Source organism: Mercenaria mercenaria, chromosome 12, assembly GCF_021730395.1.
Source record: "Mercenaria mercenaria strain notata chromosome 12, MADL_Memer_1, whole genome shotgun sequence".
NCBI lineage: Eukaryota > Metazoa > Mollusca > Bivalvia > Venerida > Veneridae > Mercenaria > Mercenaria mercenaria.
Window position 1 is genome coordinate 77,465,841 of NC_069372.1, and position 26,074 is coordinate 77,491,914.

General features: G+C 34.0%; 3 protein-coding genes across 3 annotated transcripts in view; all 3 read right to left on the bottom strand.

The window, feature by feature from the left end:
- Positions 1–455, bottom strand: part of LOC128547609 (sulfotransferase 1B1-like) — a 31,071-nt gene extending 30,616 nt beyond the window's left edge. Inside the window, exon 1 of the mRNA XM_053520657.1 lies at positions 157–455. Within this exon, the coding sequence (XP_053376632.1) occupies positions 157–455 (299 nt within the window). The remainder of the gene's footprint in view (positions 1–156) is intronic.
- Positions 456–4,567: 4,112 nt separating this feature from the next.
- Positions 4,568–8,549, bottom strand: LOC128547610 (uncharacterized; the record flags this gene model as incomplete). The annotated part of the gene is made up of 2 exons (XM_053520658.1): positions 4,568–6,419; positions 8,222–8,549. Coding segments are annotated over 2 exons (768 nt in total), but the record flags the coding sequence as incomplete, so codon positions are not given.
- On the bottom strand, positions 8,521–24,364 carry LOC128547470 (uncharacterized). Its single transcript, XM_053520381.1, has 2 exons — positions 24,152–24,364; positions 8,521–9,792 (listed from the first exon to the last, which is right to left on the bottom strand). Exon 2 carries the CDS (start codon positions 9,762–9,764, stop codon positions 8,556–8,558), a length of 1,209 nt encoding a protein of 402 aa, XP_053376356.1. The 5' UTR covers positions 9,765–9,792; positions 24,152–24,364; the 3' UTR covers positions 8,521–8,555.
- Positions 24,365–26,074: the final 1,710 nt, after the last annotated feature.

Here is a 26,074-nt window from a genome sequence, read left to right on the forward strand (position 1 = left end):
ATTTTCATCGATTGCCCTTTCTATTATTGCTAATGTTTCGTGTGATGTATGACCGTCAAAAAAGGCTTTGAGACGCAGTGCTTCAAAACACACATTGTCAAACGATTTTTCCCCAATTTTGTCGATTATCCGGCCTTTCTCCTGATAACTCCAAACCGTGCTGACAGGTGCGTCTGTGGTTTTGAAGCCATGTAGCGACCTGACAGTTTTCCCTGACGGGGCATTGCTGTTCCGGCCCCGTTTACACAAGCCATAATAGTAAGATTACTCGATTTCTGACTAGTTTTACCCACAACAGAGTATGTCCCACGTTCAGTTATAAACCTCACAGGACAATGCTCGAAGATTAGGCCTGTTTCATCACAGTTCCATATTTCGCTTTGCCTGACACCTAGGTTGGTAATGATTCTCCCCAAGGCATTAAAATAATTATTCACTATGTTGGTATTGAGCATTTTCGCACTCACTGATGTTTCCTGTGTGTAATTTCAAGGTGTCTTAACTTTGCCACCTCCCACCAATCTTTACCCGCATTGAAAAAAGGATATGATGTTCTAATTTTATGCGCCTACACAACATACTAATACTGGCAATTATTTACTTTCTGCTTAGACCCACTCCCATTGTAGCAGCCATTTTTACTGACTTAACAATTTTGTTTTCAATACCAAGTGGAATCACAAGCGGTCTTTCATGCATCCATGCATCACTGGTTCATTGTTATCAAACCGAGACGAAATACGATCCCCAATTGTGGTTCTTGGCACGTTGTATTTTGCAGAGGTATTCGTCATTAAGTCACCAGCTTGTACAGCCTTAACATCATTCTTTAGATCCTGCTGGTTATACAGTAGAATCTTCCCTCGACGGGGCATGTTGCATAGCTGAAAGCCAAATGATAAAAGATAATAGTGATGATTGATGACGAATGTTATGATTAATGATGATGCCAAAGGCGATGATGATATAAAAATGAAAATGATACTGATAACGAAGATGATTATGATGATGATGATAACGATGACTTAGTTGTTTACCTTTAAATTAGTCTTAATAGGGGAACAGTACAAGACAATCTTTGAGTCATCAGTTTAACCTTTAATTACACTTATTCCCACATAAATGTACATCTATGCTTTTATTCTTAAAACTAGGAACTGGTAACATATTACATAAACGCATTTAAAGTTCATTGGTGTTCCATTAATTAAAATATTCTGTAGATCAGTCTGTTGTCAGAAAGTTTTAAAACCAATGCTAACGTTTTGCATGTGACACGTTTTCTTGTTGAACTTTTATTTTGCTCTTAAGCAATGAAATGAAATGTTATTTTGATGAGGACTTTAGCATCCTCCCTTCTTAAGTAGACTGCCATCTTTATTTAAAGTTTCCGTTCAAAAATTGCAACTGCATTTGCATCCAGTACAATCGATTTTGATCTGCAAAAAAGCTGGACCGATTTCAATTTATAAAATAAGATAGTTTTCAAACACATCCAACATATTTTAAACCAATGGATGGGAGTCCACTTTACATGGCAAATATACATCACGGAATACCATATACTTTTTCAACCAATCAAAAGCCTTGTAAGTTGCTTCCCCCGGGTTCCCAGGGCTTGCGCTGTCGTTCGCCAAATTCGCCATTGGCGAAAATCGTACAAATTTAGCGACAAAAAATCTCTCTTGTTTACAATCGCAGAATGGTTTTCTAATCTTCACCGGAAGTACGACAAACCGCATGTCTGTAGGCGAAAAAATCGATACCAGACTACAATACATATCCGGGTTATCAAAAGGTTAACATCTGTCACACATGGAGGTGCGAATATACAATTTACAGCTTGACTAAATTATTCTGTTTGACACGAGTGACTCAATCATTTGTTTGTTTAAAGTTAATTGAACGGATTATTGAAGAAAACTGTACAAATTAGCGGATACATTACGTGATAATTGATTGGAAGCTGGCAAAAATAATTAAAGAGCCTATTACGCCGGCGCGGCCGATTTTCTGATGAAGATTTATACATGTAACTAAGTTTAATAAAGGTCATAAACATTAAAGATCTAGATTTGTCTGATACTCCCTCCATCCAAAGAGTCTACATTTGAAAGTGCTACTCCACATGCATTCAAACAGCAGTGGTTCAAAAAAGGGTAAAATAGTTTAATAGCTCTTTGAGTGGTTGAATGAAATTATTTGATTGAATATTTTTTTAAATTTTTTTTTGCATTTTGTTCGTAGAATAAGTTTTGGATAGCAGTATGAAATCATGTACATACAAGTTTGTATGTACTTGTGTAAGTTGTCAGTCGCAGAAAATATTGTTGTAAGGTCTCGGATTGTTTCGCTACTCCATCTGCAATGCTGGCTACATTTTTAGCTAAATGTAATAAAATTTGTCTACATAATTTTTCATTTGGCTAAAAGCTTGGCTACATTTATTTATTTATTTGGGTTTTACGGCGCAACAACACAGTATAGGTTATAATGGCGCTAAACAGGACTACAAATTTTGGTTTCATATCTCATTTACATCGAAATAAAAACACGATTTATGGAATCAAAATTTGCATACCTGCTGGAATCACAGAGTTACAGCAAAACCAAGTGCTAAGACCCTATTAGTCGCCTCGTACGATCATGCAAGGGTAAGGCAGTGGTTCCAATTCTTTTCATACACAGATCGTCCCAGAACCACATGGGGCAAAAGCTTGGCTACAAGAAAATTTATCCCGGCGCCACCGCTGCTTCCACTTGACAATGTTCGTGATTTTATTGATAAGTTTCCACGAAAATAGTTTCTGGTTATCGAGATAAAGATAAAAGGAAATAGAAATAGGAAATTTAAAACATTTCTCGAAATCTTTTAATTTTTGCGAATTTGTCAAGTTTTTGTGTTTTCGCCCCGCCAACACGACAAATAATGCATTTGTCGTGTTTTCGTGCTGTCGTATTTTCGCCCCGCCAACACGACAAATACGATATAAGTCGTGTTTTCGTGTTTTCGCCTGCCGACATGAAAACACGACAAAATGCATTATTTGTCGTGTTTTCGTGTTTTCGCCTCGCCAACACGAAAGCTATTTTATTTCTTGAGTTTTCATGTTTTCGTTTTGGCATCTTCCGTTAGACATGCGCACAACAATTACTGAACTGAACACAACATAACTGCATGCAAAAATATACAAAAGCAACTAGAAAATATAAGTTTAAGAATATCTCAATAATTACGTATATAACCCAGAGGTTTTCTAAATTTCACACAGCTACAATCATTTTGCAAATCATAGTTTATCTAAAACCCCAAAATAAGTTCTACAATGAAACTTTCATGATTTAAAAGCATACATTTTGATTTTAAATGAAAATTGTAGTGGATTTTTTTTGTAATAGTTATTCCTTGTTTTGTGACAGATTAATTAATTCTGGGATATACTTTCTAAATGCGAAGGACAGTGGAAAACTAGCTATTAATGCTGTTAAGAGAAATAATCAAAATCTTTGCCATTTAACAATCCTGGGATATTGCCTGATTGCAAAATCAAATAAACTGTACTGTAAATACTTCAATTGTTGTGCGTTTTAGAAAAAATATGTTTATGTAATTTAAAAAAAAAATGAAAGGATGCGTACATACTACCGTGTATATAAGTCGACTGTGATATTCATGCTTATAAAAGGAAACTTTCATTAACAGATACCTATGTTAAAAAGATTCTGTGTTGTTTTAGGAGCAGTTGTTCATACTGAGGTAGAGTAGAGCTGTCAACTATTCGCCCCCATCAGCTTAGTATAGGAGCAAGGTTTAAAACTAGGGCAGTCCACAAGCGCCCAAAAGTTTTACTTATTTTCAGAGTCACATAATTTTGATATATTTCTTGATTAATTTTGTTAACCTATAGTCTAATACGGGAAGGGTCATACAGAAACAATATTTTTTTAAAGATCTGTTAAACGATTGCCTCTAATTAGGAGTAGCGTAAACATGCAGTGAAATATTTTGATATAATTGGTCCACTCCTAGATTTAAGTCCGAGTAGTTTAGGCCGCTGACTTCTAATAACGTGCCCCTCGTCGATTTGGATTCGAGCCTCGCTTCAGAAAGGACATGCGTTATTTACGACTTCCACGTTTGCGAATTAGAAATGAACTTTAAACACTGTTACATACAAATCAAGATATACGAGCACTTCAAAAGACTTAGGAAACAAAAGCTTTTACCCCATAAAACAACTTAAAAATAGATAAATGCTTATGTCATAAAAATGTCATGATGTTTTGGTAACTACACTTATCCGTTTCGTATGGAGGGACTAATAAAAAAACCCCGAACGAACAGTGCCACAAGCCAGTAGACAATGGAATGCCCAGCTAGAGTCTAACGATATGGAATGTGCTCAAGACACAATTAACCAATAAAAATGTATCATATAGAAACCTCTGTAGAAGAATGTACGTAATTAATCAACAACATTCAATTATGTCGTATGCCAACACGGAATAAACTGAATGATTTACGAAGATCAATATTATATTATCTTGTTTTCTTTTCTTTAGTATCAGTATTGTATTTATTCTACAAATAAAAAAATGGTAATAAATCATTCCATGTCATAAATTAAAGTTACTTAACTGAAAACGAAAAAGGGCCAATGTGCAAAAAAACTGAAACTGTAACTGACTAATTTGATTAAACGCCTATTTCTGTACAATGACATATTCAGTGGCGTTGTACATAATAATAATAATAATAATAATAATAATAATAATAACGACAAAAATAATAATAACAATCTTAACAGCCATATTTATACAAAATGTCATGACCACACCCTTCCACCTGAGTGCTTTAAGCCTTACATGGTACGCCCAGACGGGCTGCATATAGAAGATTCAAACCCCCTGGTTAATGGTGCTATCACATATTATTTAAAAAAAAAAGAAATACTACACACTACCCTACCCATAGAGCCTGTACCAACAATTACATTTAATTAAACAAACCTTGAAAATATAAATGTTGAAATGTAACACCTTAACAAAATTTAAAAACTATCATCTGCTACTATCGCATAGAAAACAAAAATTTAGAACAATGATACGAAGTCTCTGAAATACAGTGTCTAAAGATTTTTTTGAATGTGTCAAGTGATTTACTTTTGTGCGAAGATATTAAGTCCTTTTTGGCTTCTGAAAAGGTGGAAGTTGTAAACTATACGCCTTATTCACCTAATCTAACTCCCAGTGACTTTTGTTATTGCCAAGACTTAAGAAAATATTTTCTTGAAAGAAATATGAATCCTGAAGTTCTCTTGGCAGCGCAATGTATCAGTGTTTCAAACAGATAAGAAAAGAAGACTATTCATCTGCTTTTCACGAGATAAAAATGTGTATGTGAAAAAATAATTTTAAGAAAACGTAGCACTTAAGAAATTCGAACACAATGACAGAATTTTTGCAGGACCTCGTAACATACATATTCCTGTAATGAACATTCATTTTTGTATCTCTTAGCTGTAAGCGTAGGATCGGTAGTGATGCAGACAGGGGAACTCCCACGACTTTGAACATAACGGCAAATATGATCCCTAAATCTGACTCTAGCTACCTCCCATGACATTCCGAAACCCTATCAGATTGAAATTGAAATAATCGACTACACAGTGCGAACGAAGAAGAAAAAGAAGAAGAGATAATCGAATTTTGGTCCCAAAATCTCTTTGCAAATTAAAAAAGGTACAAAATCTATTTTCAAGAGAATATAAATGTCATGGTATGAATTTCCTAAATAAACGATAGTCCATTGTAAATGGTTTTCTTTTGTTTTCATAGATAGGCTCTTCTGGTTCGAACCCCCTACAACTTACTAACTTTAGAATCGCGCCTTTAGCAGTATTGACATGTTTTCTATAATCGCATGTGAGTAAGTTTGGTCAATGTAAATGTACAAGTACTTCAATGGAAAATATTTAGTCATTCCATACAATAACATAGTGGCCTTAGTTTATCATCATTTACACAATATGACTGATTATTGTACATATTTATTCGTTCTATATTATCAAGCACATATCGTTTTCCCTCAGAATCTGTTTTCGATGTCGCAAAAAATTTTGCATTTCCAGGAAGTGTCTCGATAGCAATTTTATATTCAGCATAATCTTTTTCTGAAACAACTTTACCGAACTTGTTAAACAACCCTTGCTGTCTCTGCTCTGTTTGTTTTCCCTGTACGAAAACATAAGCTTCTAGCACGGCTTTCACGTGGAGATGAGCACAGCCTTTTTCATTCGACATCATCAGGTTCAGTTTGTCCACTACATATTGAGCAATTTTTTGTATCACTTGATTGTGTGCTATGTTCATCTTCAGAAATCTATAGCACATACAATATTGTTCTGGTATACTGGATTCTGAAAATAAAAAAAAACGACAAAAGTTCTAATTGTCCAATTGAAATTTGCTTGTTTGCAGTGTGATATCGAAATATATCTTCACCGATAAGGGAGTCAATTGAATATTTCCACGAAGGCGGAGCCTGAGTGAAAATATCAGAATTGTCTCCCTTATCGGCGAAGATATATTTCGATAACTCACTAAAAATAAACAATGTTTCTTTTCATTGTATGCTAAATTAATTGGTAAAGATAAACAAATGTTCTGTTTATTACATGCTTACATGTTCAAATAATCCAATACTTCATATTTAAAATACCGTGTTACATACGATGCTTCCACTAAGTTACTATGGACACTCACACACATTGATATCGAATATTGGTGATTAGGTCCGTGAAATCAACACGACGCCGTTTTGTTTTTAAAAGCAAAAACTGCATTTAAAATATTTTGTTTAGAAAATGCAAAATCCGCGGACATCTAAGCATATTTAAAACTTTTCGGGTCAATGCCGTTAGTTAGCTGAATAACCGGAAGCATGCTTTGTTTACAACACGCTGAAAGGTCAGATTAAAAAACAAAACGAAAAACGTAAACAACTGGGGAATATCCGAAAGTCCTTGGAAAATCAAGCTGCAGAAATAAATATCATCATGGATTTAATGGAAATATTGGTCTAGGAGCTGCATAGCATAACGAATAGATACGGAAGTTCGAACACAACAGGCTGGGTGGACGAAAATGCTGGCATATCACGTGATAATAAACTAAGACAACAACCAACTAAATGTACTGTCGCCAGTAAAATCTACCATACGATAGTGATGAACCGATGAAAAGTGGAGAAAGCACGTATCTATAGCTACATGAATGGTAAGGCCAAGCAACCAAGGTAACATTTCTAGAGCATTACCGGTACCCGAGCATTACTATTATTTCCTTTGCAAACATTATTAAAGGCTTAAATATAGCTAGCTTGTCCTATATAGGATTGTCTAGCTGTACATGACTCCTGTATAGCTTGAATATTAGGGGCTTATTAGGAATTAGGCTTGAATATTAGGGAGTTAATTAAAGAATATATTTCAAGGGAGATAATTTCATCTGAAAAAATGAAGTTCGGCACTGTGAGTGATATAGGGAAATATCTCACTGGTATTTTGTTTTTACCAGTTAGCATAACATAAATTTGTTTATTAGCCAAACAATGGTTGAAAATATCGAACTTAATACATATTTAACTGCCTGCCACATTTGAACATGTCGTCACATACCTAGAATAAACACTGGAAATAAGACGTTTCCTCTCTCGTTGTAAATTGATGGTGACTGAATTTCAAATTTATTTTTATAAAATTATTGGTCAATGACATCTAGGGTATTTACAAGCATATTAGGTCAACTACATTTCACAGTTACTTTCAAACACTGAGACCCAGATAAATCTCATGTATATGAATTTACACGTTAATCTGATACGGACATACCATAGTGCCGCTTGGTACATTATGTTATTTATTGTGAGCTCAATATAATAAAATCTGGAAAGGAGATCCCTCGGAAGCGCCGAGAACAAGGCAAACAGTGAAAATTGCAGACCCGGTTTGATTGAGTCTGTTCAATATGTTCTAGCGTATATATTACACAAGTAACTCCTATTGTCATATTCTAATTATGGCTGTAAATGGCGTACGATTCTTTCAATATTGTGACATTCCATTAGCGACTAACAAGATTATAAGAAACGTGCAATTAATGGTTTCATTTAACAAAACATTTGTCTTGGAAACATGCATAAGCTCGTATTGAATATTACCTGAACAAGATCTCTGTTGGTGAATATCCCGGAAGAGACTGATCCCGCGTGGCTTGTTATGAACAGTGACAACAGAGGGCGCTTTAAATTGTCGATACAGAATGTCTTTTAAAGTGGCAAATAAATCAAAATGTGTTGTCAAAACATTGGCGTTTTTCTTCATATTATTTATAACATCTGGATATGACTTCCGAAAACGGTAAGGCGGCACGATGCTAAGAAAAGGTAAATTCGTTTCCAGTAATGACTGATAGGTTTGACTTTGACCACGTGGTCCATGGTCGCTGTAAACAATAAGAAATGTGTTGTTGAGATGTCCACTTCGTTTGAACCATTAAAAAAAAAATATAAGATCTTCTTCAGCAAGGTGAAGATTATTCACATTTCGATGTGATAAACTATTTAAATGCGAAACTCCAAATTTTCTTACATCTTTATATTTATTTATAAACTGTTTGAGGTAATTCATTTGCACGAGATATTCTGGAATGTGGCTTAAACATTTACGTTTATTATAACTGTTTTTGCTTTTATTCCAGAACAAAAGTTTTGTCGGCCGTGATTGATAATCTGCAATCCAAAATGGTCGCATGTAATGGTCTGTTGGCTGAACTTTAAAACCTTCTTTACGAAAGTTGAATGTGTGCCATCGTTTTTCGTCTTCTGCGTAAAACGTTGCATAGTGATTTCTAGAAAAGTTTTTCCAGATAAATGGGAGTATCTCAAAGCGAGTACCAACTTTGTTTAAATATGGAATATCTTTAACATTGGCTAAAAGACCAGTAAGCATTGGAATGATGTTATCAAAGGTATGTCCTCCAATCCTATTATACATCGACATGTCGATAGATGGAAGTTCCTCTTGCAAATACCGAACTACTCTTGGAATTTGTCTAATTGCATCATTTCTCGACATTGAATCAATTCCAAATAGTATTACACTGTAATGTTCCTCTGTATGTGTACTGAATGCTTTTTCTGGTCGAAATATGTTTGTGAGCATGGTATTGATAAGCTCTGCCTCACCAGAAACACAGCTTATCTTAAAAAAGTCAGACTGTATATTGTATGGAGGTGTACATAAAAATGTATCAGAATATACCACTTTTTTATCAGTATTAACTTTTCTTTGAATGATCTGGCACGTACATGTAATAGATTCAGGATTTAAGTGGAAAAGTTGCACAACAGTTCGGTTGAATTGTAGCAAATTTTCGTCGTCAACATAAATCGGTGAATGCAGTAAGTCACATTTAAATGGTTTCGATATTTTCATGTTTTTCATTTGAATAGAGTCGTACGGATCCAGTACCGGCATTTCGCACGGCAGAAAATATGTATCCGCTTTATACAAATATCGCTGGTGTTTCATTCTGAAGAAATAGATCATTTGACAAATCATTCCACTAAGTAGAATGACTGCACATTTTCTTCTCCAACTTAAAGATAAACGTTTACTTCTCGTGCCGAATTTTAAGCCCATAAAGGAGCGGAATTGTTTATATTCGCGACTGTGAGAATCTTGCCAAGTGTCTGCATTCATAGTTAAGCATACAACTGTCTGTGCCAGCCTGAAAATAAATGAAAACGTCAATATGTATATATAATCTACAAGATTGGCAAAATCACACCTGTATGTGTGTGAGGTGAGGGGTGGTGGAGGAAGAAGCGGAGTGTTAATTTCGAGAACATTTGTGGAAACCAGCAAAAACAATAAACATTACGGGTGCAAACCCAGAACTTGAAATTGACAAATATGTATCTCGCACACTAATGCGCAAGTATGAGAGACTAATACGTAAACAAAAGAATAGAATTTTTCTGAACAAGATTTATCCCAATTGAACTGGGCGTCAAGAGCTATTTTAACGTCATAATTGACGTCATATTGTTCTCTTACCAGTACACGCGTCACCTGTTGCTTATTTCGGGTGCAAAGTTTATCGTCTGAGAACCACGAGAACAAACTGCACCACGATGTCGTTATCCCGAGTGGCTTTATTGCTAAGTATAAATGATAAACCGTGGTAAATTAGATGATAAACCAGACTAATGCCTTGTTTTTACATCTTAACATAGATCTACACATTGATTGAATTAGGCTAGAGAAATCTGTACTTTATTCTTGGCATGGACATCATGTGTAATCTGATATCATCATTGACGTCATTATGTTTTCTCACACTGTTCGTCTATCAATCATTTTTATCGTGGAATGTATAACGGTTGACTTCTTTCTTTGTTAAACTGGAGAAAAAATACAAACGAATAGAGCCATGTTAGAATGCAGGTTTTATCTCTATTCTTTACCTCTTTTGGTCTAAAAATCTACAAATCGGATCATCTTGGAATGCTCCATACTTATTTTATATTGAAAGTTTAGCATTACTTTACTCTTTTCCATGAAGGGTAATTTAAATAAGATATCGTATTTCTTTTAACTCCCTGGGGCCGAAATGCGATTATAGGCGCTATATTTTCTACCCCTGTAGCGCCGATATCCGACTACACGCGCGTTATCAAGACTCCCCAGGACGGAGATTGACGAGTATAGTCGCGGCACCGAGATCATGATGATTGCGATAAGTACTTGTTAATTTTTGATAATCCTGACTAAAGCAAAATTGTTTTGCATACTGGCTATTATTTCTTTGATGTTATAATTACTAGTTGTGCTAATAATTAGTTCCCTTGTTAAAATAAAAGTCTGTAACTATGCGGTCATGTAAATCAAATAAAAAGACGATATCTGCTGTTTTTCGTTCATACTGTATTTCAAAAGAGTGAAATAATGTCGTCGGCCAGAGATGTTTCTTAAAATGAAGAAAATATTTATTATCATGCTGATTCTGAAATATCTGTTTCGTCGGATGATGATTTCGACGATGCAGTTCCATCATCAGAGTAGTGAAAATGTTAAGTTTTAGAAGGCTGAAATATATGTAAATAAAGGCATGTTTGTAAATTTAATATATATTCAAAGATGGATGTAAATATTGCAACTTAACTGTCTCATCGCGTGACACACAGCATTTGTGTACATGCTTAGAAGTAGATTATACATAAAAATAAACCATTGATATTCACACAAAAACGGGTGTAAATTTCGAGAAATGCTGATGTAAATATGCTTTGTTAATGATGCATTTCTATTTATTGGAATTTAATGTTCAAATATCAATTAAACGCAGTAGGTGTGTTAAAATTGTGAATATTTCGACGTGAAAATTTTGTTCTATTTTGAAATAAGCTACGGGCGAAATTGGATATAAAAATATTTGTTCAAACTTCGAATATTTTGTAAGTTTATTTTAATTTACTCCCAAGTTAATAATGTTTACCTGCATGATTTCAACTGTCTGTATTCGGTGTGATTATGATAAGATTAAGTTTTTCGACGTCAGGTGGTAATTCTTACCTCGCCGCAGCAGGTATGTTACGATATTGGCCTCAGGGAGTTAAAAATTAAGTAGATCTATATTAAAAATCTTCTTCTATACGACAACTGGTACTTTCTTTCTTTCTTTGCTACAATTTTAACTGCTGCTGCTGCTGCTGCTGCGCTACTGATGCAGCCCGACATGGGATCAATTGCATTGGAATTTAATTAATTAGTTTACATTCAACATTCAATTAAATTACCATTAATTTACCAATTGGGAGGAATTTTCAATGTAATTAATTAGATTACCATTGGATTTGGAACGTAATTACGTAATTAACTAACTTACAAATTATCAAAACTCTAATTCTATTTTCAACACTTTATATATACAGTGATAAATGTACTACTACAAAATTACGGTGTCAATCCATAACGGATACCTCATAGCGCAAGTTACCCTGCCCAGTACCTCGAAGCGTAGGCACCGGAGCCTCGCAACTAAAACCAAGCGAGTTGTCAAGATCTAGAGACGTAGGAAATAAAAGTTTGCTGTATTTTTTCACAATAAATGTTCGGGAGTGTGCCTTCACGGAACTTGCTATATATATTTCTTATGAATACACGGCTAAAAATGAAACTTCGATAATTCAATTTCATAAAATAGTGAAAACAACTGACAGGTGTAGAGTGGCCGTGAACACGCAGATTTTTCCGCATTACATCGATACATTTCACGTTCTGTCAAGCTCATTGGTGCTGGCACCTTCTTCCTGGTATACATACTTAACTTGTAATAATAAAAATGATCCATGCTGTCATTTGAAGGAAGAGCTACAACAACATGCAAATTGAATCCAAACGAAATAACAACGGCACAGGAGTCTTTTAAAACTATTGCACCGGATTCCTTTAAGCATGCTGTTCAGTTTATTGAACTTAACTGTCTATGTACAAGTGTTTCAATATTGGTGGTATTTATCCATTATGGACATTTCGGCCAAAGTTATTATTGTCATTTTTTGGTTTCTTTTGAAACATGCACCGATGTTTTTGCCCCAAACATTTGACAGTTTAAAGACAAACTACCAGTTTCTCCTCTGTTGTTACATAACGCATTTTACAAACTTGGATGACGTCAGAAAAGTCGCATATATAAGCAGTGCATAATAACGAAGACTGTGCACTAACTGGAGTTTTATTTTTTACAGTTGTTAATCTATCGAAAATGCAATCTTGCTATGTTTGTTTCATGGGCTTTCCCTTTCTGACTGTATTCTGTTGAGTTGTTTTTGCGCTTACAACAAATTGATAATCGAAGTTCATACACTCAATATCTCTTTGTTTCTTGTTATAATCACGTAACTATTTAAATTTTATAAGTGGCCATTAGCACCACCTCTGTCATTTATACAGAACAGAAACGTGTATTTCATATAATTTGATATGTAACTATAAATGGTGTTTTGTATGTAATAACCCCGTGTCGGCGAGAAAATGAGATACAAAGCCTATCATTTTATACTTATAACCAGTATTCGGGAAATCCATTATATTGCTTTTCCCTACTTCCCGAACTGGAAACTTAATTCTGAATATAGTAATTTGTGTCCGGTTAGCGAAATCATCATTTTTAACTTGCATGGCCCGGTGCATAAGAGTATACATGGCGTCATTAAATAAGATATGCCACTTTAAAGTTAGATACTTTATCTAAATTTCTATCGTTCCGATTTTTTAATGTCGTATCAAAATTGTCATCCAACTTTTATAGATTTTTTCCAAAGCTTTCAGAACCGGAAATGTAACTTCCCAATCGGGAAACAGATATGTATATTTACATTGGTATTTAGTCATAAGTATGACTCCCTTTCCACACATTTTTTTTCTTAGGATACTTGGCATAAATGCATCGACTGGGTTTTGCATTTTTCTTTTCTCATGAAGTTTACAGCTATCTTTTTGTTCTAAACTGTTTATTTTTACAGTCTTACATTTTATTGGTTTATGCAACCACTGAGTGGACTTCGTTTTCTTACAATGTTTATTGTTAGAGAATGAGAAATCCATATTTTTCGAGGACGTTTATTGCAGTTTGTTAGAGTTTGGACATACTTAAATAGCGTTTGTATAAAACATGAGTTCATACATGAAAACAGCTAATGAAGCAAAGATTTTGTGAATTGGAAAAACCAGAGAATTGTAAGACGAGTTTCTCTTTATATAGAACGCATTTAAAGTGTGTACAGTAAGTACTAGATATTTATATGAATATCAGTGTTTTTTTTCAGGAACCCGTTTGTTAGCACTTTTTCTGTACAACATATAATGTGAAGTCAATATGTTATTATGTGTACGAACTTTTTTGTGAGTAAAGATGTAAAATAAACAGCTTAGGTCTGATTCTATATCTCGTGTTTCATAGACTCTCAACACAGTCTTAAAATCAGACAAAACACGACATTTTACTTATCTAAGTGTTTTACAGCTTAAGGAGTCCTGTGTCATACAACTTAAAGGAGTACGGTGCCATATATTTTGGACAACGTGAAAATCAGGCACCTTATAAAATACGCATTTTCCTAGTTTTATGGAGCACATTTATGACTGTGCGTGGAACTAATTTTTTAACTATTTTACACTGTATAAAGAGATACTTATACTACAACTACTATACTTTAACCAAACATTTGTCATGGTTTACATAATACGCCGTGATCTGGGCAATTTACTTTCGATACAGAACTTTGTCTTACCCTTGGGACAATATGAAAATTTTGGCTGTAAAGGCTATCGTCACAGATATTTGGAGTTCTATTTTTAGAATATTCAAAATGGCCGCCATAGCTATTTTAGTAAATTTAGTTTCTATTTCATTCCTAATACATGTTTATTTGTGAACTGATTCATGTTTTCTCCTAGCGAGACATTTGCATTAAGACAAGTCATGTTACACATCCGTCTGTTTGTACATACGTCTGTACATTTGTCAAAAATGTCTTCTTTTTCAAAATAATACACTTTTGCGTACATATATCGTAAGCCCTGTAATAAGGTAAGTGTCTACCTAGGAATAAGGTAATGTTTGTACATTCTGATACGTTAGTCGATCATGTAAAATCATTTTTACTGTATTTACAGTATTTTAATAAAAATTGTCACATTTCATGTGTATTGAAAGAAAAAGTTTTATCAAACGAATTTCTCCCGCCATGCCAGCGATGTAAACAGGGTGTCATTTTATTCACACGAAAACTGATAATACAATTTTCATATAACAAATTATTTGCACCCGGCCCTGTGGGCCTATAAGTCACCTCATATTTTCCCATTTCCCCTCAATTCATGCATGCAATCAGTCGAACTGCGATTTTTGCTCTTCTAACATGCAGTAAGCATAATTTATTATGTTCGTTTACTTTTGAAGATAGGATAACCAATTGTGTGCACTGCTCTCTCAAATGATTTGATAAACTAGTACTTGTGGAATGTTTAATTAACCATGATAACTATGGTTACTGCAAATCAAAGAGTGTGTGTTTTTAAGTCATGATGTAAAATTAAAATGCTGTTATATGTCTGCCCAAAGAGATATATATATATATAATAATACTTCTTAATGACTGACATGTGAATTAAATTATCCCACATAATACCATTTTGACAAATGGTTACTTTATTAGATACTTTTTTTAGGATTTAGATTTACCCAGACATCTCTGTTACAGCTATAAGCTGAACTTGGAAATATTTAGGCTGCTAATATACATTTATTCTAACAATATAATTTTGATTATACAGAATTTAGGTAGTTTACAAACATTGTGCAGTCATATACCTTTTTACATATAAATTAATAATAAAAAAAAATACACTCGCAAAGATCATAACAAAAATTTATGTACACAACTAGAAATTAATTAGTTACTGGATAATAGTTTAAAATTGTTTTTTTTATCTCACATAAACTATAGACATACAGAAAGCTTTAACCTTGTTTAATCAGTAATCACAGCTGCTTCCTAGACATGTCACAGGCTACCACCGGCAAAGTATCTAACTTGTACCTTCTTGGATTTGAACTAGGATTTTGAAGTTTTCCGTAAACATTTCTGTTGATATCAATTGCATGTACTACATGCAAATCATTTTTATTTGTCAGAAGGATACTGATTGAAACAGATACTTTGTTTTGTTCAACAACATGTAGGCAAAGCATGTCAGCCTAATAACTTCCTTATAATTTACCTACTGAATAGACTTTGGTTTAGTCTAGACTATATAGTCTCCAAATAGTGCGACAGGATTTGAGTGCATGATAAATATATTGAAAAAAGGCTCACTGTGATCTGTTGTTCACAGGAAAAAGTAATACGAAAGCAGAAAATAAAAAAATCATACAGTTGGACCAGGAATCTTTTATCTATTTTATTTATTTTTTTTACAGTTTTCCTTTATTATCTTTTCACTTTGTCAGGTTCTACAGTACATATACATGAGAAAAAACTGATTTATAGTATAAACAAATGGATCTTTAGACCACCATTTAACAAAACAACAATCACACAAGCCGGTATCCGCATCTTTTGCAGTATGTTGTAAAAATTACCTCCCTTTAATTATGCACAAGTCTGATATCTTTATGAAGTCAGTTAATAATAAATGATTTTCTGGAAAGGAATGAGCTGAAAATTAATTCTCTCATTGTAAGTAGACAGATATTGTAAAATTCAATCTTAAGGTCTAAAAAAATTCTTTGTTTCTGGTAAAATGCTCAAACAAATTAGGGTCGGTAGGACTGATTATTAAGTGAGACTTTTATTTTTTTGTGTGTCAAAAAATGAATACAAATAAGGGGGTTATGCCTTTAGAGCATTAGTAAGTTGATTTCTAACATCACAGACCATGATTAAAGCATAGAGAGTACAGTTTTGGAACTTTTTGTTAAAAAGATGAAAAAAAATCTCTCCAAGGCCATAAAAGCATTTAGGGTCGGACCAAAAATTTAGGGTAGTTCGGGATACCGGAAACAAACAATGTTTTTAGGCCTAGGTACCTTTATCTGAGAAATTTAAATACATCAAATGCTAAGAAACAGTCACTGAAAACATGCAGTTTTAATGCATTGAAGAACTGAAGCTCCTATTTTTATGTAACAGACTGACATTGAGGTATTTAAATTGAATTTTTAATGTAGCTGATGTTTTGTGTAATGTAAAAAATATTTTGATGGAAAGATGAATTAAAACAAGATATTTAGATGCCATCTATAGTTTTGGATTATGTGAATGGTGGTAATGTTTTGTTGTGGCATAAAACAGCAAAAGGTCAAAATAAATACAAAATAACACATTTTGAGTAATTTATGTCTACAAAATGGTACTTGATGTAGCTTAATTTGAAACAAAATCTTGTTTTAAAAAGTGTGAAAATTATGTTTTTTTATTGTTGGGATAAAATTTCAATGTTATATGCTGGCTTCATAGTACAATATGTATTTAAAATATATGTCTGTGGTTTAAATGTTTCACATAATCATACTGATCAGTTCCATATGGAGGCAAAGTTCATTTAAAATCTTTTCTATGTAGAATTTACATTTGCAATTTTAACAAATTTCCAAAATAGCTATTTAGTGTAGTGTGAACAATCTTTATTATTTTTGGCATAAATGTTTAGCCTCAATGTGTCATGTTCAAACCCCTGGTCACACTTTGTGAGTCAAGTCTCATGTCAGATTTTGTCCATGCAGGACAACTTTGATATGAATATACTATAGCATTTCTTATTTTTATTTGGCATAAAACTCTGCCTGAAGATGAGATAGAGTGTCACATGTACATCCCAGGCACATATCTCAAAGGTCAATGCTACACTTTTGGATCATGCATATTTAATCAATTGTATAATCTGTTCATAGGCATTAATTAAGAGAGGTAATTCTGGTTTAAATTGTTAGCATATTTTTCTAAAGTGAGTGATTATTAAAGATGATAATTAAAGTAAAACATGAACGAATATGTGCAAAATTAGGAATAAAAATTTAGAGTCCTTGCTTCGCAGTGCATTTTAAAACAACTGATTTAAATTTTATCATTTCAACAATATGAACCATTTCATGATCAACAAAAGGGAGATAATTATATATTTAGGAACATAAACTGCTGCTTTACATTTAATTTTAAAAGCAAATCTGTGTCATTCTTGAAATAATTGTTTTTATATTACTAAATAATATTTGAGAAGTACAAATGGTCAGTGATACCAGCTTCCACACAACACAATCAAATTGACTGTCTTAAAGAAAATATAAAACATATACCACGAGATGGGCCCTCAAAAATCAAAGGGAGTTAATCCAGTCAGTACTTCCTTTGAAAAAGTTTTTGTCAGAGGTAAACATAAAAAAATGGAAGAATAACAAAAGTGCTTGAATAATATCCTGGATATAACTTGCAGAATTCTATCTAAATGTGGATGTATTACAAATAACTAGGAAATATTGGGTTATGAAGTGGATAAACCATGGGGAATAACAAAACAGAAGTTAGCGAAAACGTGTGACAAAAACATGAAAGATTACTGGCACTTTTTGGTGTTGACTTGTTGTTTTGTATTTTGAACTAGAATAACAATCAACTAAATGTGCTGTCGTCAGTAAAATCTACAAAATCAAGTGACATTGCTAGTGAAGAAAGAAGAATTGCATACAAATTATATGCAAAGGAATATGGACAACATATGACATGCTACACAACAGGTATTGATATGGAACGCCGCAGCTGTCTTATGTCGGGACATTTCATGTTATCATGTCAAAGTGTGGTCTTAACTTGTCAAAACAGTGTCTTATTATGTTAAAATACTATGTTATCATGTCAAAGTATTGTGTTAACTTGTCAAAACAGTGTCTTATTATGTCAAAAAGCTATGTTAATATGTCAAAGTATGGTGTTAACTTGTCAAAACAGTGTCTTATTATGTCAAAAAGCTATGTTATTATGTCAAAGTGTGGTGTTAACTTGTCCAGATAGTGTCTTATTATGTCAGACAGCTATGTTAATATGTCAAAGTACAGTGCGATCTTGTCTATAGAGCGTTTTATTATGTTAAAAAAGCTAGACAAGATTAAATGATACTTTAAGAAGACAACATAGCTTTGTGACATAATACGACACTGTTTTGACAAGTTAACACCACATTTTGACATAATAACATGACTAATAACATAATACGATACTACTTGGACAAGTTAACATCACTCTTTGACATGATAACATAGCATATTAACATAATAAGACACAGTTTTGACAAGTTAACACAACACTCTGACAAGATAACATGACTAGTTAACATGATAAGATACTATTTGGACAAGTTAACATCACTCTTCGACATGATAACATAGCATATTAACATAATAAGACACAGCTTTGACAAGTTAACACAACACTTTGGCAAGATAGAATAGCTTTTTAACATAATAGCACGTTGGTTAGACAAGATCACATGGTATTTTGACATAATAACATAGCATTTAACATAATAAGACACTGTTTTGACAAGTTAACATCACACTTTGACATAATAATATAACGTATTAACATAATAAAACACTGTTTTGACAAGTTAACACCACACTTGGACAAGATACCATAGCTTTTTAACATAATAGCACGCTCGGTAGACAAGATCACACGGTACTTTGACATGATATCATAACGTTTTAACATAATAACACGCTCTGTAGACAAGATCACATGGTACTTTGACATAATAACATAGCACTTAACATAATAAGACACCATTTCGACAAGTTAACACCACATTTTGACATGCTAACATCGCACTTTGACATGATAACATAACATTTTAACATAATAAGACACTGTTTTGACAAGTTAACACAACACTTTGACAAGAAAGCATAGCTTTTTTACATAATAGCAAGCTCGGTAAACAAAATCACACAATTCTTTAACAAGATATCATAGCTTTTTAACATAGTAACACACTCTGCAAACAAGATCATACTTTGAAATGTTAACAGCTTTTCAACATAATAAGACACTGTTTTGACAAGTTAACACCGCACTTCGACATAATAACATAGCTTTTTGACATAATAAGACACTGTTTTGACAAGTTAACACCACACTTCGATATAATAACATAGCTTTTTGACATAATAAGACACTGTTTCGACAAGTTAACACCACACTTTGACATAATAACATAGCTTTTTGACATAATAAGACACTGTTTCGACAAGTTAACACCACACTTTGACATATTAACATAGCTTTTTGACATAATAAGACACTGTTTCGACAAGTTAAACCACACTTTGACATAATAACATAGCTTTTAAACATAATAGCACGCTCAGTAGACAAGATAACACGACACTTTAACAAGATAACATAGCGTTTTAACATAATAAGACACTGTTTAGACAAGTTAACACCACAATTTGACAAGATAACATAGCAATTTAACATAATAGCAAGCTCAGTAGACAAAATCACACGACACTTTAACAAGATAACATAGCGTTTTAACATAATAAGACACTGTTTTGACAAGTTAACACCACATCTTGACATAATAACATAGCTTTTAAACATAATAAGACTGTTTTGACAAGTTAACATCACGCTATGACATGATAACATCAAATGTCCCGACATAAGACAGCTGCGGCGTTCCATAGGATATGATGTCCTTGTTAAACTTTTAACGATTCGTTAGCTAACGAAAATTTTAACAGTGCTTGCAGTTAAATAAAACTAACAACTCAGATACTACTGCTTCATTTCTAGATTTACATCTCTCTATTTACGACAATTTTATACATACCAAAATTTATGACAAGAGGGATGATTTAAATTTTAGTATTGTAAATTTTCCCCATTTGGATTGGGATGTTCCCCAGGCTACATCTTATGGGATATATATTTCTCAGTTAATTCGTGATCGGTTTGCTAGAGCTTATAGTCATGTTGAGGATTTCAATGAACGTAACCAATATATTACAAATAAGCTTCTCCAATATAAATTACGTACTAAATACTTTGCTAATTTTTACTATCGTAATTCAGATTTGGTTTTAAAATACAATAGCAATTTAAAGACACTTCTGCGAGAAGGTATATCAAAACCGGGTTTTTATAGGGATGTGGTTTACAAACTTCGTAAGATTTTGGGTCATGGCAATTTTCCAATTGTATTCCGTAAAGTCATTAAACGTTTTATTAAAACAGGTTATAACCCAACTGTTTTGAAACACACCGCATGTTTGGTGTTCAGCCCTTTTACAGCTGGACGCTACGCTTTCCTCTTTGAGTGTGTCTGACAGAACAAGTGGAGGACTCTATGATAAGTAGTTCTTAAATCCCAACAGGACTGAGCTATTTTGATTTCCGTCCTCTGGTCTGTTTCGTCGGGCCCTTAAGGGTGTTTCCCTTGTTGCTCTGTCTTCTGCAAAGGCATTGAGTACAGGCGTTTTTGTGTTTTACATTACATGCCTTCTGTTGCCTTTGCGTATGTTAGGGTTTCACCTGGCAGGGATAACTTTTATTTACCCTGTCATGTGACTTTGAAACATGGTGGGGTAAGAGTGAGGTTTGGTGCCCCATAAACCGGTTTAAGCTCCCCAGTGGTGGTTTTGCCACTGACCGTTCCAAGGCGGTGCCCAACTGTGTTCCTTTATTTGTTTGTTTTGTCCTTGTGTGTTTGCTTTGTGTATGTGTTATTGTGTGCGCGTCCGCGTGCTGGGTTTGCGTTTGGAGAGGCTGCGTTTTCGTAATAATCAAAATATAAACTTAACGAAAGTTTTGAACACCTGGGCCATTATTTAATATTCTCTACAATGTAAAGACGGCAATGAATGGAACGTTAACGCACACATTAAGGATATTCTTAGTTTGTTTTTGTTGTTATCGGTTTTGAAATCTTCGTCAATGTTTAATTTAATGCATGCCTTTTGCATCCGAATTATAACAGTTTTTTGATAAATGTATCTACCCACACATTGCAACGATATATAAGAAAAGATTTATTTTGAGTCGGCAAGACAGCAACATATAAACATAAGCTGTTATGAGCTTTTACAACCGACTATTTCAAATATTTTAAGTTTTCTCACGCGAAACATAACGTTTTTCTAGTTATTGTAAATTACATGATATACATAATATAATTTCTTTTTTGACAGGGTATCGCAAAATGATTCCCCCATCTACGCAAAACATCCAATTAGTATACATGTCTATTAAATATAAATTATTGGCTAGACTTTTTGTAGTAGAAATAAATATTTATACTTTATCTAGCTAAACTACGTAAGTTTGCCACCTGGGCATTTTGGTTCTTGTGAGACATTTCTATTCGTAATTTCTTCTATAGAAATATTTAATCAAGGCATGCCCAATATTCAGATATCCGTTTGTTTTGTCCTCACGATCAGTTTGTGTACTCGTGCGTGCGTGTGTGCGTAAGTCTTTCTATTTGTGACAGGCCTATTTGGCGGCATGTGTCTCTGGTTGTGTTTGCTGTGCTCTATGATATCATGAAATTAACCGTTACCTTTTACGTTTTTTTTTCTATATTCACGATTATTAAAAACACAAATTAGTCTAATATTTCAAAAACGAATTTGACAATCTCATTAAGATGATATTCTTCAAATGAAGAACTTTAAATAGACACCTAACCTCCTCAGGCTTTACATTTTATTGCATTTTAGCATCTTAAGCATTTTCATTTTCACGGCGCCGAATTTGAATTTTACACACAGGCGTATAGGCGTATGTCCAGGTTCGCCCCTGAAAATAAACAAATAATAACAAATCATATAATAATGTAATGATAATAAATCTAGTAGATCTATGATAAAACTTAATAAGTTCCGTTGGCGAAATTGTTAATGCATATGGTCTGGATGAGGAATTTAGCTTAAACTATAGAAGATCTACTGTAAAACGCGAATTATTTTTTGAATCGGCAAAAAATAAATATGTTCCGATAATTTCATCATTTAATAAACTATGTGCAGTCGTTGGAATGCGAAATATAGGAACAGATGTATTAATTCTTGAATATTGACCACAAATTCATTGATAGCTCTAGTTATTTAACAAATCAATATACCTAAATGTAATTAAAAATGTCTTGTTCTATTTTGGTGTTTCAAAACCTGATTTTTATGGGGATATGGTTTACCAATATTGGGTAATAGTAATTTTCCAACTGTCTTTAGTGACCGAAGAATGCGAGCAGTTTTTAAATCCCAACGGGGCTGAACTGTGTTGATTTTACATTTCTGACATTTTTCGTTAGACCCTTACGTGTGTTTCGCCTGATGCAGTGCTGATGCACTCTCTTCAGCAACGGCATTTGGTAATACGTTTTAGGTGTTTTTTTTTTTAAATTTACAAGAACATTTTTGTGTTTTACATGCCATGCCTTCTGTTGATATTACGCGTGTTTGGGATTCACCTGGCGGAAATGACTTTTATTCATTTTGAATTTAGGTGCGTACCACATACTAGTTTAAGCCTCCCAGTGTCTTTTGTGCCATCGACTGTTCCAAGGCGGTACCCCAATTATTTTTGTTCCTTTATTTGTTCGCTTTGTCCTCGTGTGTTTGCATTGTGTGCCAAAATCTGTGTGTGTTGGTCGTGGTTATGGTGTGAGTTGTGAGTTGGGGAGACTGCGATTTAGGTTATGAATTTGATGATTCATAAGTGGAAAAAAGACCTTACTCAAAACTTTTAAAATATCATATTTATTGTTTGTCTTGTAATTTTGAACTTGTGTTTACATCAAAGTTCTGGCAATAAAATCAAAGCTGTTTTTTTTTGGGAAGTTTTTTTCAGCTTCCTGTAAAACTTTTAAAAAAGAAAGCGTTATAGTCAGAAAGTGAAATTTATTTCCCAGCAGATAATGCAAAAGATATTAACTGTTTTAAATAGATAAGCTCCTATATTTTGAGAACCTTCTGATAATTATACATTATAGAATGTCGTTTTCTTTTTTCTATTGGAGGTTGTATACCAGTATATTTACTTCTCAAATCTTCTAGTCTCAGTTATGTTGAACATTAGCATAATATACAGAAAGCGGACTGTCTTTTATAAGAGCTAACCTTGTATTGCTTAGGTTGACAGGTAATCATGGTGGCATATCAACATGCGGAATGGTGCTGAAGACTACCTTTAGGACATGATAAAAACTTCGTTTTAATAAGCGTACAGTTTTATGTCGATCTCGACATATCCGCTAATGGGCGTTCTCGGCGCTGACAGCTTTTTCGATGATTTTACTTCTTTTAAATTTCGAGGAGGTCTAAATGCAGTGCATATAAATAAATAATAAATAAAGACTTCTTCCGCATTCACCCATCGATTTGTTCATGACTTATGCATTATACATCTTGCGTGCAAATATCAAACAAATAATCACTTCACCACTATACAAGAGCGCACTTTATAGAAGTCATCCTAAATGAAAAACTGAAAATATGACACAAGTATGTGTGTACTTACTTCTTGTAAACTACTGAATGTTGCAGGTGTAGGTTATCAAATCCACTTTCGAAATCAAATCTATCAGCAGCAAAGAATCTTTTCCAACCGAATTGCTTTGTTTCGTTCACTGTGAAATATGACAGTTTCAACAACGATTAAAACAGTTGTGACCAAATCTTTATATTTTCACAATTCAGTTATTACACTCCGTCCTAGCAAACTAAGATTGAATTTGTTTATGAGATGTGCATCAATGTCATACGCAATTGTGGTTTATAGCCGCTTCGGATAATTAAACAGGCAGTACATGTCATTTTGACTAAAGCGGGTTTGTTTCATTTCAGTAAGCACACATATACTGCACGCATTTATGTATATAAAATGTATGAACAGAAAGATTGCATTATACTTGAAATAAAGCACAACGCATTATTGCACACACAAATATTTTTTTCATATCCTACGCAAAAAATGTCAGCATAAACATTTCAGATAGGAGTATCCGAATACAAGTGAAGTAGTTTTAAACTTAATGTGATTCATTTTGAAAATAGAGAAAATATAAAGCTACATTGAATAGGCAAGAAAACAAAATAACGTTTTATTTAATCTAAAGACATATAGAGTCATTTTACCCATGCTCGACCAGCCAAATGCTCGACCACTATTTATAAATGTACATGTTTATTGAAATAAACCTTTGAACTCACGATTGTTGTTCATTTATTTCCTTCCCAGCATCAGTGTATGACATCATACACATTTGATCTAGATCTTTAAGGGGCTTGTTTGTTTACAGACGACAGCTTCTTTGCATCTGTCAAAATACTTACCGTGAATCTCCTTTAAAAAATGATGCGTCTTTCCAGAATTCTTTAAGAAGAGTACTGGAACAACGTATTTTATAGTCTTCTAACCTTTATTGATATTTTTAACATAAGCTTATATCTGTAAACTATCGACTTGAAAGTAAAATATAAGATGTAAACAAACACGCCCACCTCTCGACGGGTGAAAACAAAAATGGCGCCTTCATTAGTTGCGTCATGTAGACGCTTGAGATAGAGATATTTACCGCGCCATAAGACAAAAAAACAAAGACAAATATCAAACAGGGAATGCCACGTACCAAAATCGCAGCCTCCCCAAAACGAAACCTACAGCACGCTGACGTGCACACCACAAACACACACACATACACGTGCACACACACAAAGCTAACACACGAGGACAAAACGAACAAACAAAGGAACACACACACATACACGCGCACACACACAAAGCCTACACAAGAGGACAAAACGAACAAACAAAGGAACACAGTGGGGCACCGCCTTGGAACGGCCAGTGGCAAAAACACCACTGGGGAGCTTAAACCGGTTTATGGTGCGCACCCAACTTCACTCTTACCCCCACCATGTTCCAAAGACACGGGACAGTGTAAATAAAAGTAATCCCCTCCAAGTGAATCTCTAACACACGTAATGGAAACAAAAAGGCATGGCATGTAAAACACAAAAATGCTCGTGTATAAAAATATAAAAAGCAAACCTTTAGAACCAAAAACGTATGTACTCAATGCCTTTTCAGAAGACAGAGCAACAAGAGAAACACCCTTAAGGGCCCGACGAAACAGGCCAGAAGACAGATATCAAAACAGTTCAGTCCTGGTAGGATTTAAAAACTGCTTATCATAGAGTCCCCCCCCCCCCCCCCCCCCCCCCCCCCCCCCCCTCTTCCGTCAGACACAATCAAAGAGGGAAGCGTAGTGTCCAACTGTAAACGGGTTGAACACTAAACATGCGGTATGTCTCAAAACAGTTGGGTCGTAACCTCTTTTAATAAAACGTTTTATAACTTTACCAAATACATTTGGAAAATTACCATGACCCAAGATCTTACGAAGTTTGTAAACCACATCCCCATAAAAAACGGGTTTAG

Bases quoted from the DNA above. Each gene is read 5' to 3' on its own strand.
- LOC128547470 (XM_053520381.1), bottom strand. From the start codon at position 9,764: ATGAATGCAGACACTTGGCAAGATTCTCACAGTCGCGAATATAAACAA.